We start from the raw sequence: 15309 nt of genomic DNA on the forward strand, positions 1-15309 counted from the left end.
CCTAGAACTGCCTATATTAGCCTACTTTCAACCAGATAAAATAATTCTGACGCAATTCCACATTTATGATGATCTGACCTGCATCTGCCAAGTTCAACTCCGCCAATGGTAGGACCCTTTTATACCAAGGACAACTGATCGCGTTTGTTTGTGTACCGAACAGTTTCGTAACACGTGTTTTGTAAGACAACATATACAAGTTACATAAAGTTTGTGTTTGGCGTAGGACTCTGTCGACAGGTAAGAGATTTAAACTATTATAACCATTTCTGTCGGGAATTTACAGCTGTACAATGCACTCATTGGCAGTACATATCGAGGAAAATTTTAAATCTGGTTTTAATTACCAGATCTATACAAGTGCCTGTGAATGCACTGTATGAAACACATTTTGAGTTATAACTTATAAGTCGAGACTTGTCAGTTTCATGATAAGAATTATAATTTTGTATGACATTGATATAATATGACAGTGATATTTTCACTGAGAGTGTATGATATGCTTCTTGTGGCTTATGAAACCATGACTTATATTAGCTAAGCCTAAAACAAAGTGATGAAACCTAGTCTACAAGTGGACTAGGCGGGCCCATATCAGTTAGAATTTTAGATTGTGACTAAAGAGTTTCAAAAGGGAGATAATTGAACTAAGCCATTCAGCCAAGGAACAGATCAAATTCGAACCAAATATTTTAATTCCTACGGAAATTGTCTAAACTACAGAATCCAGAAACATAATTCGTGACTAGATACATTGACTTAGGTGTTGATATATATAGACAGAGACATATATATGTCTCTGATATAGATAACTTAAGTCCGTGCTTATATTAACGATCTTGAAACACAACATATGGCTGTGACCTTGAACATCTTGGTTAATGATCAATAGCTACAACAATGTACATATATTTCACAAATGGGTGATTATTTTCATATTTTCCACAAGTGAAAAAGAGAAAACGATTCAGGAGTAAAATAACGGGACAATAATGAATTCGCCAAACAAAGGCCCAGTAGGCCTGTACCACTCGCGTGTTCATAAAAAAATAATTTTGGTGTTGGATACGGAACCCAAATTGACATAGCTCAAAACTATCATTCTACACTCCTCGGTAATGGTTTATTTCGAAATGTAAATTTCTGGAACTTATTCTCCGTTCCTATCGCAAAATCAAAACAATTTGATATTCTATATATTCTCTAGTTTATAAAATTCTATCGAATTGACGATAACACATGAATAATTTATATCATCATATTCAAACAAAACAGACAATGCCAAGGCTAATGGCTTTTTTTTAGGGAATATTGCAATATAGACTATAGGTATATAACCACGAGGAAAATGTATAACGTGTCTTATGTAACATAAATTATGTCGTATGTAACATAATCAATTATGTCTTATGTAACATAATCAATTTTGTCTAATGTAACATAATCAATTGTGTCGTATGTAACATAATCAATTGTGTCGTATGTAACATAATCAATTGTGTCTAATGTAACAATGATTTAATCTTGTTTGTAACTAGCATTTTAATCGGCTTATAAAATGTTATCAGTCCATAACGTAAAAAAAATGACGTTGCCGTTTATAACGTCGCTTTTTATTGGTGGATGGATCAGCGTAATGATTTGTAAGAGAAAATAGTCCATAAATGAAAATGAATTTTTGCAGGGCATAGATTAAATTATAAAGATTAACTTGAATATACATGTATTTTTATGTTATGGAGTTATAACACAAAAAATCGAAGTGTAAATAGAGTACACTCCGGATTTATTTCACCTCCATAAAATAAGAAATAAGTTAATCCTTTATTATGAATTATGTCCTTTGTGACATGAGTATGGAGTATGCTATTATGATATTAATACTCTTTTCTAGGATCAAAGATGCCGCCCTCTGGACTTAACGGAAACCAAAAACGACACAGAAAAATCGGCATTCTGGAGGTTCAGGGTGCATTTCAAGAACACAAGGTGGCTCTGATGAGGGCCAAAACATGTATGCATGTGAAAACAGAACTTGAAGTGGTGGAGGTTCGCCATCCAGACCACCTAGTGCCCGACATGGACGGTCTGATTATACCGGGAGGCGAGAGTACCACTATTAGTCTATTCCTGAAAAGAAACAATATGGAAGAGCCTCTCCGGAACTGGATACAGACAAAAGGTCACGTGGTGTGGGGAACCTGCGCAGGGATGATCCTTTTATCAAGGTTTACCGAAAACCAAAAAGACGGCGGACAACCAACGGTAAGTCGTATCCGGCACATATCCAGTTCTCAGGATATTCATACGGATTATTTGTATTGATAAGCGTATGTTACACCTGACGTTTTCATTACAAAATGAATATCGATTGTATATAATATCAAATTATTTAAGTGTAACATATGGTGCCAAAACACAGGGGCCTGAGGATTGAGACACGGAGTGTATGTCGAGACCCGACGTGATGTTTTGGGAGTTATAGGCAGTTGTCGTGTAGTTACAAAATTACACTGTAAACACTATCCCAGTGGTAATTGTCTTATTCATGTACTTTGTACTTTACTTTTTACAATAGGAGATGTCCCGACATACTTACTGTGACTTGATTCACAGAACCCTGTTAAAAATGGAAATATCATGCGACATTTCAACAGCTTGTGACATATGGCGCGGGAAGGATGTCATAATTAAATATTTCTGCCTGGGCAAAATCGAATATTGCTTAGGCAAAAATATTTAATTATGACTCCTTCCCGCGCCATAGATCTAGAATCTTTTGTTCTACCCTGTCACATAAACCTGATCGGGACTATTTCAGTTATTAAACATGATACTTGTACGACAACGTGCACACTCAATTTCAATCAACCACAGTACAAAATGAAATAAACAAGACGATTTGTTTAGGTGTTTAGTTCTAATAGAAAAGGTTTCACAGGGACTGCATGTGTACGCGATATACTCATCATGTAGGCATGGAGCGCATAATGAGTATATGCTCATATGAAACCAACTCAAACACTTACTGATTGATAGTTCATATTACGTGTATTGCGAATTTTATTGTTATTTGGTTTTTCTAAAAACTTCGCGTTTAATTTCAGTCAGTTATAACTTTCTGACGAAACGTTTCGCGCGAGGCAAGTGTGTACAAAGAACTAAAAGTATCTTGCGACTCCAGAAAACGGATTATCTCGTGTAGATAATCACTCGCCGTACCACCACTGATTACGGAATGTTCCTCCTCTGTCTCTATTTTCTCCTCGTCTTCACTGTCCGAAACATTCAGAGCGTCTTTTACAACATCTGCATTAGTCATCTCCGTAGTATTACTGAGGAAATCGGTCGCGGTGACCTTGACCCCGGGAGCGTCGTTTTACTGCTATTGCGAAACATACAAACATCGATAAAACAACTCACTTTAATCAGAAGTCATCGAAAACACAACTCAACAATTCAATAGCCGTACACATATATACTAGAAATGTACCATCGAGCGCCTCTCGGTGACACGGTCGTGATCACCAGGGCATGACTTACCTACTTCGGAAGATGGGTTCGTACTATAGTGTTAAAATAACACGGAATTTCAGCCGACGGGACCGCTAAATTGGATCGTTATAGACAATATTTCGCTGCGTGAAATTCGCACTATAATTATAGAATTACATAGAAGTAAAATCGCTATTTATAAGCGTGTTCGTACTAAACGTGTTTTACTGTATGTTAACATGTCGAAAGCTAGGGGTTGCGTTCTTGATCAGGTACATTGTATTTCGTCAGAGATTATATGTGAGCGCAACCTATCAAGATAAATGTCTACTTGACCGATATGGCCGAACTCTAAGGTTGCATTGGTTAGAGAAACAGAACCACTTGAGCGAACGACCAAGAGCAAGATAAAGCAAAGTATTGCAACATAAGGTATTAGGGAAATAAACATAATATACATTTTCCCTGTTGCTGAATTTTGAGTTTTCGAGAAGGGATTACAGCATTTTGATGTTTAGGTGAATGGGTTATCAAAAAGTTATATGTACTGTGAAATCAGTAAAGAACTTCTGATTTTATGTCTGGTCGTTTGTCCGGGAGTTTTGTTACCATATATTTTCCTTTTTTTCTAGCGATTTGGACGTAACATATACCATGCCTTGGGGTTAAAACATCACAATTTGTCGCCAAACTCCTTTGTTCCTGAGTTTTAGTCGTCACATTATCTTATTCTGCAGTTTAGATCGTCATTCAACTTTGATAAGTACTTTCGGTCACCCCCTTGTTTATGAGTTTAGGCTATCACAAAACCTTGTTCGGTACTTTAGATCATCAAACAACCTTGTTCGGGAGATTAGATCGCCATACAATCTTGTTCAGGAGTTTGGGTCGTCACACTCCTTTGATCTGGAGTTTAGGTCGTTCAGGAGTTTTGCTCGCCATACTCCTTTATTCAGTACTTTATGTCGCCTCACTCCCTTGTTCATAAGTTTAGGCTGTCACAAAACCTTGTTCGGGAGTTTAGATCGGCATACAACCTTGTTCGGGAGTTTTGGTCACCACACTCCCTTGTTCTGGAGGTTTGGTCACCACAATTCCTTATTCAGGAGTTTAAGTCGCCACATTCGTCATAGTCGTCACACTTCCTTATTAAAGAGTTTAGGTCGTCACAAAACCCTGTTCATAAGTTAGGCTGTCACAAAACCTTGTTCGGGAGTTTAGATCGGTATACAACCTTGTTCGGGAGTTTTGGTCGTCACACTCCCTTATTAAAGAGTTTAGGTCATCACACAACCTTGCTCTTGAATTTAGGTCGTCACACGACCTTGTTCATGAGTTTTGGTCGTCACCCTTGTTCATGAGTTTTGTTCGTCACCCTTGTTCAGGAGTTTTGATCGTCACCCTGATTCAGTACTTTAGGTCGCCACGTTCCCTTGTTCCTGTAATTTTGGTCGCCACGCTCCCTTGTTAATGTGTTTATGTCATTACACTCCATTGTTCAAGATATTTGGTCGTCATGCTCCCTTGTTCAGGAGTGTAGGTGGTCACAATGCCTTGTTACTGAGTTTTGGTCCAGTTCTCTTAAATACTTAATAAATCCAACAAAGTTTAGTCTAATATTATCATAGGATTCCTTGAAAACATTAAATCGCCATACTTTGCTACCAAAAATCACGCTTTGTCGCCACATAATTAATAATTCATCGTAATGAAATTAAGTAAAACCGTTTTAATGACATGCTTCTATGTTTAATTCTTATATGGGGTCGTTGAATTCACAAACACTAATAAAGTAAAAACGTTGTCGTTTCAGCTGGGAATGTTGGACACAGTAGTATCTAGGAACTTTTTCGGACGACAGGTGCACAGCTTTGAAGCGCAAGTGACAATCAAATCGCCATCACTGTCAACCAACATCCAAATGGATGCCTCAGATTCAAAATGTCATGGTGTGTTCATCCGGGCACCTGCCGTGCTTGAGACGACGAGTTCCGAAGTGCAAGTTCTTGCAGTGTTAGAACGAACAGAACAGAATGATGCCGTCATCGTTGCTGTGCAACAAGGTGACGTCATGGCGACAGCTTTTCACCCAGAACTTACTGAAGACCTTCGTTGGCACTTGTATTTTCTAACGATGATCGAAAAAGCAAAAGAGCAAGCCTAATAGTCACACAGAAAATGTGTTTAAGGTCATGATGTGGAATTGTACTGTGACTGAACACGGTTTTATAACATTCATATATTCAGGAGCTTCAGTAGTTTTATCCGTGGTTCATACAGATACGAAAAATCCTGGAATTTCAGTTTTTGTCATGAAAAGTCTTGGAATTCACTGTCAAAGACAAAATACCTAGAAAACTCTTTGAATTTACATCCTTCGTATTGGAATAAACTATTGAAGATGATTTAGTTTCCTAAAATATTAATAAAATCAAATTTTAAAACTGTAATTGTAAGACGTATTGTTTTTCCTTTGTCATGATTACTATGTGAATTGATTCTTGTATGTACTGTAACAGCATTGTCACTATGATCGGGATAGGACAACTGGTATTTTGTACAATGCTGTATAACTTTCTTGATTTCACCAAAAGTTGATCACTGTGCTAGAAAAGTCTTAGAAAAAACAGAAAGTCTTGGGAAAGTTTTGGAATTCGTGATATCTGAAACATGTTATCAACTGAGATGCTTTTATCGGAATTATCGATAACACGAATCTTCCATGCGAAACAGGTCAGGGCATTCATCGAGATGTTAACATTTTGAGACTAAGCATGCTGCCACTCTACCACAGGTTTCCTTTTCTTTGTCGTTTTTTCGTCATAAAGTCAAAATACGAATAAATGGCTTTTATCAACTGCTTTTATTTTTTCCAACTGACTGATGATTCAGTATGAGACGATCTGTCACTTTACTATATATCGACTCCCTGTCTCGCTATAATCGGACGAAACATACAAAGTGTTCGGATGAATTGGTTAATGATTATTGTATTACATCGCATTACATAAGCCTTTGATCTCTGGACCAAACACTCGCTCATGAAAGTCTATAGCGGTATATTTATACACACAAAAATAAAAAATAAAAATAGAGCAGTTAGATTATTAATAATGATAGCCATTTAGAAAATTAAAATATTGAACGTGTTCCAACATAAAAGTTCATATTATTTTTGGACGAAAGAGCAAAAACAACGCGAGTTTGGTGTACCCTCTCAATAATGTTTCGGTCGACTTGTATTATGTTAAATGAATTTGATTACCAATTCAATCATATTTTTGGAGAAGTCGTCTATAAGTTGGAAAAACTTGCTGACTAATCCCTTTGTCATTATTATATGTCAATAAAATATGTTTAAACTAATCATATTTTTCTGAACTATTACTTGTTTTTTAATTGAGGCCATGCAAGGGCGGTGTGCTTCCGGTGACTCTTCGGCAACCAAACATTCAATTCAATTCACTTTATTACCTTTGGCTTGACAGTCAATCAGAAGTACCATACCATTTACCCCGCTAACCAATGGTGTTCAATGTGGTATTCTCAGTATCGTATTGAACACCATTGCCTAGCGATGTTGCATTTACCCGAAATGAACTTAATTGATGGTAATAGTGGAATTTCATCAGGGAAATACTGGATACTTTTGACTACGGGAAAGCAATAATATACCACCTGAAATTAGATTACCACTCTTTTCTACGTTTACTTTGCAATACGGAAAGCTGACATGGGGGATACCCCGGCAACAGAAAACTGTACCAAACTAGCGGATTTCTTATCTTATTTTAATCCCTCATCCGACCCAATATTGGGGAACAGTGAGAAAGGGGGCGAGAATAATTTGTTATTGGATATCATAAGGAGTTGGTAGCATCCGTGTCAAGTTTTCGGAACTGAAAAGTAAAATCGATGAGGATATGTTTAATGTGTGCTGAAAATTTAATGATTTGGCATACTAATTCATTTCGATCCTTACTTAGATCCCAGGTCCTAGCCTCGTCTGTCAATACATCCAATGTATATTGGATGTATTGACAGACGAGGCTTGGACCTGTGCTTAGATAAGGGGCACCGTGTCCTTTCATACGATATGTTCATAATTTTATGGCAGGGATATGGGTACTATGGTCCACGGGTTATATATATCATGTATATATTGTTAACCATCAAAGGAACATCCGGAATCTGCTATTTCTGTTTGTTTATGGACACTGTATTACGTAACTTGTGCAATTGGGAGCCGTCAGCACTTTCCTTAAACGAGTGCCGATTGTATCACGGTGAGGAAACTACGTCACAATCGTTGCTAAGAGAACAACAAGATGGCGGATGCATCTCTCGCATTTCGTTAAGTCTGTCTTACTTTTACTCTTATCCCGGGACTTCCCATTTACCGATATGGTTGAAAGTACATCTGATGCATCCAAGATTCTTTGGCTGGCAACAGATTATTCACAGACTATGTGGTTGTTTCAAACATTCAAAGACCATAATCATATTCTTGTAACTAGGAATGACGATGCTTTCGTTAGGACGTTGTTTCATCCGACAATATAGCTTAGACGGAATATTGAAATTGGATAGTGTCATAAAAACGTTCATTTAAACACAATTACCCTATTTACTAGTACATCAGCGTTTTTGGTTGAAAAACGGCAAATGTTATTGATGGTATTTCTGTGACGATTATTGCTAAAGTTTGCGTTGTCCTGACGAAAAATCGTCTTTGTCAACAATCCGTTGCCAGTCAAAGAATCTTGGATGCATCAGATGTACTTTCGACCATATCGATATCTGGGAAATCGCGGGATAAGAGTAAACAGTAACAATCGACTTGCCGAGAAGCGAGAAATGCATCCGCCATCTTATTGTTCTCTAATGTTTGTGACGTAGTTTCCCCACCGTGTATTTGAATGTTGATTTTCCTCTTTTGTACGACAACATGCGATAAATATCTATTTTGCATTTATAATAGCTGGGTTTCCATATAAAGGTATGTTCAATCAAATGCGTTTGCAGCTGGTTAGTATTCATAGAAAAACAATATTAGCCCTAACCCTAAGTATGTCACCTGAGCTTTGCTCAAGTGACCTATTCTAATCGCCTTTTGTCCGTCGTCGTGCGTCGTCCGTCGTGCGTCCGTAAAACAATTTATATTTTCGACTTCTTCTCCAAAACCGCTAAACCAAATTCAATGAAATTTGACTGGAAGCTTCTATGGCTTAATGTCAATCAAAATTGTGAATTATATGGCCCCTACCCCAAATGGGGCCTGAGGGACGGGGCTACAAAGGGTCAAATTGACTTAAACTTCAAATATCTTCTTCTCTACTCTCAGATATGGTGGAAACAAATACTCTCATAGATGGAAGGGTATGAAGGTGCATTACCAATATTGTGAATTTCATGACCCTGGAGTCTCACGTTTGCCCATCGGGAGGGGATAAACTTTCCTATAGTTTATATTGGAAAATCACAATTTTGATTCGCTTGTTGGATTTCTATTGGAATTAATTCTAACTTTAACATTATCAGCATGGGATGACAGCTCGATGGTATGCACATGTTGGCCCGACTGACCCCCTAGGCTGATGGGCGGGGCCAAAAGGGTCAATTAAATTAACTTAAATACTTCAATATTAGAATACGCAGATATGGTTAGGGATAACTGCACAAAAACGAATCTGATTTACTTGGATCTGTTCAATTAGAAGCCTTAAGGATCATAACAGGTTTAAGAAAAGGCACATCTCACCACATACTCTACTCAGAAGTACAATTAGATACATTACAAACCAGAAGACACAATCACAAACTTACACTCATGTATAAAATCAATAATAAGTATACACCTGTATATCTCTATAACATCATCCAACCATTCATATATACAAATAATAATTATAATTTTAGAAAATAAAGATACTTCAATGTACCTAATAACTAGAACTTACAATTATGATAACAGTTTTTTCCCCTCCACTATGAATTACTGGAACTCTCTTGGGGACTCTTTAAAGAAACTCTGTTTCAATTTCTAGCTTTATATCCAAACTAAAAACTGTATTTCCAACTATGAGTTCTGATATTTTTATTAATTGCAGCCTTCGCAGTCTTAATGTTGATTTATGTCAATTACGAAACAAAGTTAGTGATTTAAATTATGATAAATGTATGGATCATTTGGTTGATGATGGTTCTTGTACATGTGGTGCTAATATTGAAAATGCAATTCATTTTCTTCCAATGTCCACTTTACTTGAATATTCGACATCACATCATAACAGTTTATAACCTTCTAGGATATGTCAATCTTCATGTTCTATTATATGGTGTCATTGACTTGTCAACTGATTTAAATAGAATCATACTCTCCAACACTAGTTCTTATCTGAAAAAAGTAAACACTTTCAAAATTATATGTCTATATACTCATTTGTTTATATAAAAGTTCTATCAATTGAAAAAACATCATGAATACATAGTAGTATGAGAGTGAGTGAGAGAGAATGTGTTTTCTTTGTTTATATACATGTATATCAATTATTAACTTCTAATATTTTCCTACTACATACTATTTTTTGATACTCATATGCTCATTAAACTGGAAATATATAGGAAAGGACTAATACAGGCTGAGCCTGATGTCCAACCCCTTTTGCCAACACCAAATCTTGATGATATTCTATGTAAAAAATACCTTGTTATTATACTTGTGTTGAAATAAAATATTTTGAAAGAAAATACTTCAAAACTCAGGTGATTGTTACGGCCCATGGGCCTCTTGTTTCTATAAATATTAACTAGGTGCAAACAGCTGTGGTTCAATCTCGTTGAAAATAGATTTCAATACATAATATTATATCAATAATTTATTATCTCAAAATCGACACACCATGACATACACGTCCGTCTCATTCTCTCTTAGATACATCAAATCCGGATAGGATCCCGGAATTTTACCTACTAGTATATCAGACATAAATCTTGTCCTATTGGCTGCATCTGTTACCAGATTCACTTTGTGCTAAACTCTGCGCATGAGATATTCAAAAATGAAATAGGATTTCAATCTAATTAAAATCATATGTATATTTGCACTACGCTACTATCCGTATGTTCATACGGTCCACGGAGAGTAGCGTAGAGCAAATGTACATGGATCTGATTTTAATTAGACTGATGGGATTTTCACATATGTTTCAAGGCTCGCCAGAACACAGGGACTTGGCATGAATTCTCAACGCACGGTTCATATAAATTGTATGTGTTACCCACGGTGTATTCCCGTACACCTGTTGTTATCAGCGAAGCGAAACTGCTGGGTTGGACGCGGTCAAACACACGAGTTTTTGGATTTTTTTTATTATCATAATTTTTTACACGGCGTATAAATTGTATCTATGTCAAGCCTATTTTGTATGCATGCAGTGGAATGTGACATTTTCTTTCAAAATTTGTCAGTTTAAGCTTATAACATGTCGTTTCACCCGGGTACCGCTAAATGTAAAGTGATACTATCAACAGGTAACGATAGCTCATCCTCACCTTTAAAACGTCCCTCACACCAACATTACAATAAATAAGGTCCATATATAAAATACGTGCATGTTTGACTAAGTTAAAGTTTTAAATCATTGCTTTAATGACCAGGTGTCAGCAGGTTGATCAAGTTTATAACTGATGTAATATCTCCAAAAGATCGATGATGACTTCTTCTGATCTGGAAGGTAGCAGAGAGGTTGACATTTCTCTTTTCAACATTAGTGTTAATATCTTTCGATCTGTCCCCTTTGAGATGATGTGAACAAATGCGTTAAGACCAAGGACACTACAGTTTGTAATGAAAGATGAGTTGGTGTTTTGTGCACTTGGGGAAAATGTAACTCATACAGTCGTTATTAAAATGTTAACATGTGCAATATGTAATATATAAGCTTATGTGCTATTTTAGCAACATAAGATAGAATGTTCTCGATTGTTTGGTTACCTCGTAGAACAAAAAAAACAAAAACAAAAACAAACAAAAAACAAAAATGAAAAAAAAAACATCAAAAAACAATATGCGTCCGTCCAGAGACGTATATACCAAGTCTCTGATCCGTCCCATACCAAAACAGAAATGTATTATACAATATTAATTGAGTAATCAAAATGCCACTGAGAAAGATGTCAAAGCAAAGTCTACAAAGGTTTGAGAGAAATTGGTTGAATCAAATTGCCACTCCAGAAGACACTATTACGATGACTAGTTTTGAAGGGGCCTGTTCTGTGGGAGAAGATCTCCGTACAAATAGCCGAATCATATTGTTGGTCAGACCTGCATCAAGTTTGATTTAGTATTTTGTATATATTATATTGTTATTTCTATTTTGTTATTATTAACCTTGTAATTATAAAAGGGTTAACAAAGTTGATTTGAATTGAATGGAATTACTGTATAATGCACATATTTTCAATATGTGGATCTAGGCCTATTGACTCATCTGTAATCATCTTGGACTTGGGTCGGGAATATACTGAAAGATTTTATGAAAAATATATAAGATTGATTGAATTGTGCGTCTTTTGCACCTCCCACTCCAGATTTTGGCATATCTTAGACTTTTGATCTATTTCGAGTTTCAGTCGCCCTCTAACATAAACACTTCAGGCCCTTAGCATCACTGACGAGCAGTGTAAAGGATGAAACAGCTGTTTAGTGCAGTCTAATCCACTTCTGACGCTGAACAACCTTGTTGTGTTTAATTTGAATAGGAGTTATCTCTCTTTGTATAGTCCAAGGAATATGCATGATTAAAAAAAATGTGCGTATAGAGGTGTTAGTGTGTATTATATAAGCTAGCTAACATTGGAGGGTATACTGTAAATTATGAACGTAATATAACAAACATCATAAATGGAAATACTATGAATTTTAGAATAACTGCCATCATAACCGAGTAAATATGATGCTTGCTTCCTTCACGTGGCCTTTTAATAACAGTCGTCGTGGCCGCAGCCTCCAATATTTGGTAATTATTGCCATCACTAAAAATATAGGTCAGCGCTGTTGAAGTGCAAGAAGTTTTCCAAGTTTAATTAATTGTATTCCTCCCTCTTCTCCATACAAAATGTTATTTCAATAAATGAATCACTTAAAATTGGCCAATATTTTTATAATCATTAATTCATACTGTGCATGTGACTTCACGATCGAGAAAAAAAAAATAACATGAAAAATCTATAAATAGATTTTCTAAAAATTTACGATACATTCATTTAAACTAATTAAACCTTCACAGAATGCTGTATGTTATAGTTTTATAGTTTACTCTGAGACATATGACTGAAACACATTTAATGTGAATTGAATTCAGTTGGAAATTAGTTGTGTGTTATATATATCAAGATGATGTTATACCGATTGACTTTATATATATATAGCTCTATATAGTATATATGGAATTTATTATTAAACAAATATTTTCGGCGGGTATATGCCACAAGCCTTACATATAGTGCATCCTTTAATGAAAGACAGCTGAATCACTTAACGTCATTGGTCATGTATTTAGTAGGCCTACATGTAATCATTACACTGATCTGTCAAATTTGACAATTCATTAGGATAGAGGATTAAATGTAATTACATTCAATTAAATTCAAATTCTTTTTACAGTTGGTACATCATTAGATCTAATGAGCTATCCAAACCGACCCAAACAGTATACGTAAAAGACATGCACAGAAACAATATAGATAAAACATAAAAAAAAAATACATACAAGTGTATTTAGTACATTTTCCTGTATGGGAGTTTATGAAAAAAATGGAGATGTCATTATGTAAGGCAAATTAAAGGGGAACTTTAATTAAGATCCGAATCTATCTTCAGGCGATTACTTTTTAATGCTTAGTAACACTATAACAACATTATGACGTTTTACAACCAATTACATAATGGGGAGGTAATAATTACGTTACTGTATTTTAAGGTGTAACGCGACCGACACCAATATATATATATATATATATATGTAATACAGCTTTTAATGTCCACTATAAATATCCCTCTGTGGTCTTTCGAGGAGTAGCTGTACGTGATAACGTCGGCCCAGAGGATATGGTATTGTAGGCCACTATTCAATATCTCAAAACATTCATTACATGTTTTGAAGTACTTCAGAAACCTATAGCTAGATACCGGTAAACCAAATTGACAGGATACATAGGATGTCCAACATTAACTCTCTCAGGACTCCCATCCATCTCTGCTAGCGTTCGGTTAACCGTGGTTCATAAGCTCACGGTTCTGTTTGCTGTTTGTGGATTTTGGTTCGGTTCTAAATAAGTCGGTCGTTTTCGTCCGCATTGTAGCAAAGGCGTGTGCCTTTTGTGTTATATGATTGATATCTTTAACGATACACGCCTTTGACTATTAACTATGTAGTCGCGCATTCGCAATGAAAAACACGACTGTATTGGTTAGGATTGTTTACCTGACACCACAGATGGCGGCCAAACTGAAATCAGCTGTGTGGGAATATATCAATTTTATTAACAAGGATGGCGTTGTCGATAAGACAATAACTGAGTGCAATAATTGCAAAACGCAATTCATATATGCAACGGGATCGACGTCTTCAATGACGGCACACGTATCCTGTAAACGCGGCATAATGTTAAAACCCAGGGAGCCTACCGCAAGGACTACGAGGTCAGGCTCATGTCAAAGTTGTTGTTGCTTATGATCAGTGCTCACAGTATTAATGTTTTACAGTTTGATTAACAATTTATTTAAATATTTTCTAATCTAGTCAACAAATGACGCAGTGGCAGTATGGCAGAAAGTCAGAGATTTTGTCTTTCTTAAAAATTCAATAATGAATACCTTGAGATGAAGTTTTGTGATTTTTTTTACTGTTTTATTATTTGTTAGCATATTAAAAGTAATTTCAATGCCCATATGTTCTTTTAAGTTCTTGTTTAATTAAGATATGTAAAAAAAAAAAATTACAAGGTTGCCTGAACCAAACCGAAATAACCGAAAACCGACAAAAAAAATGAGAACCGAACCGAACCGAAAAAAGTCTGAACCGCGACACCCCTATACTACATACTACTATACCCATTCTACTTGTTTTCCTATTTTTTCATGTTAGCTGAAAGGCCGCAGGCTTTAATAGCAGACGTAAAACCATTAGATAAATAAATAAAAGGCTTTCAGATTTATTTGGGTTAAGGTGTTCCCATTGGTACAGCATTTGGACATGTTGACCTAATTGGCCCTGACCTTTGACCTATTTCAACTATATTGAAATAGGTCAAAGGTCAGGGCCAATTAGGTCAACATGTCCAGTAAATGGATTGTTTTTTATTGCTATATATATTAAGCAATAAAAAACAATCCATTTACTGAAGCCTATTTTCTAAGTAAATATAATAAACATATCATATTGTTTTGGTTTTTTTTGAATTAAATCAAATTTGCAATTAAATTAATAAAAAGCGTGTTCAATGATTTTTTTGATTTTTGATATAGCAACACACATTATGATAACAGGAAGTGTTTTACTTGTATATATGTTTTTATTTCCTGATGCCTTTATATACATAGCATTTCTGTTATTTTGAATATATTTTTTCTAATTCCTGAATCCTGATCCGTGTATGTACATACATCCGTCCCTATTATTAGTGACATTGCTGGAGAATTTTTCACAAACAAGTATATATCACGTATTTGTCCTAATGTCTGGGAAATATTATAAATCACTATTTAACATTCATTTGACTGTTGATGCATTCTTTCCAACATACTTTTAA

General features: G+C 35.6%; 1 protein-coding gene across 1 annotated transcript; it reads left to right on the plus strand.

Annotated features, from left to right (window-relative positions):
• The first annotated feature begins 39 nt into the window (after positions 1-39).
• LOC117335673 (pyridoxal 5'-phosphate synthase subunit PdxT-like) lies at positions 40-6565 on the plus strand. Its single transcript, XM_033895827.1, has 3 exons — positions 40-240; positions 1895-2265; positions 5309-6565. Exons 2-3 carry the CDS (start codon positions 1903-1905, stop codon positions 5657-5659), a joined length of 714 nt encoding a protein of 237 aa, XP_033751718.1. The 5' UTR covers positions 40-240; positions 1895-1902; the 3' UTR covers positions 5660-6565.
• Positions 6566-15309: the final 8744 nt, after the last annotated feature.

This window comes from Pecten maximus, chromosome 10, assembly GCF_902652985.1.
Source record: "Pecten maximus chromosome 10, xPecMax1.1, whole genome shotgun sequence".
NCBI classification, from domain to species: domain Eukaryota; kingdom Metazoa; phylum Mollusca; class Bivalvia; order Pectinida; family Pectinidae; genus Pecten; species Pecten maximus.

Coding starts and splice junctions, on each gene's coding strand:
- LOC117335673 (XM_033895827.1), top strand. CDS start 1,903: ATGCCGCCCTCTGGACTTAACGGAAACCAAAAACGACACAGAAAAATC. Junction 2,266..5,308: donor AAGACGGCGGACAACCAACG/GTAAGTCGTATC, acceptor TTGTCGTTTCAG/CTGGGAATGTTGGACACAGT.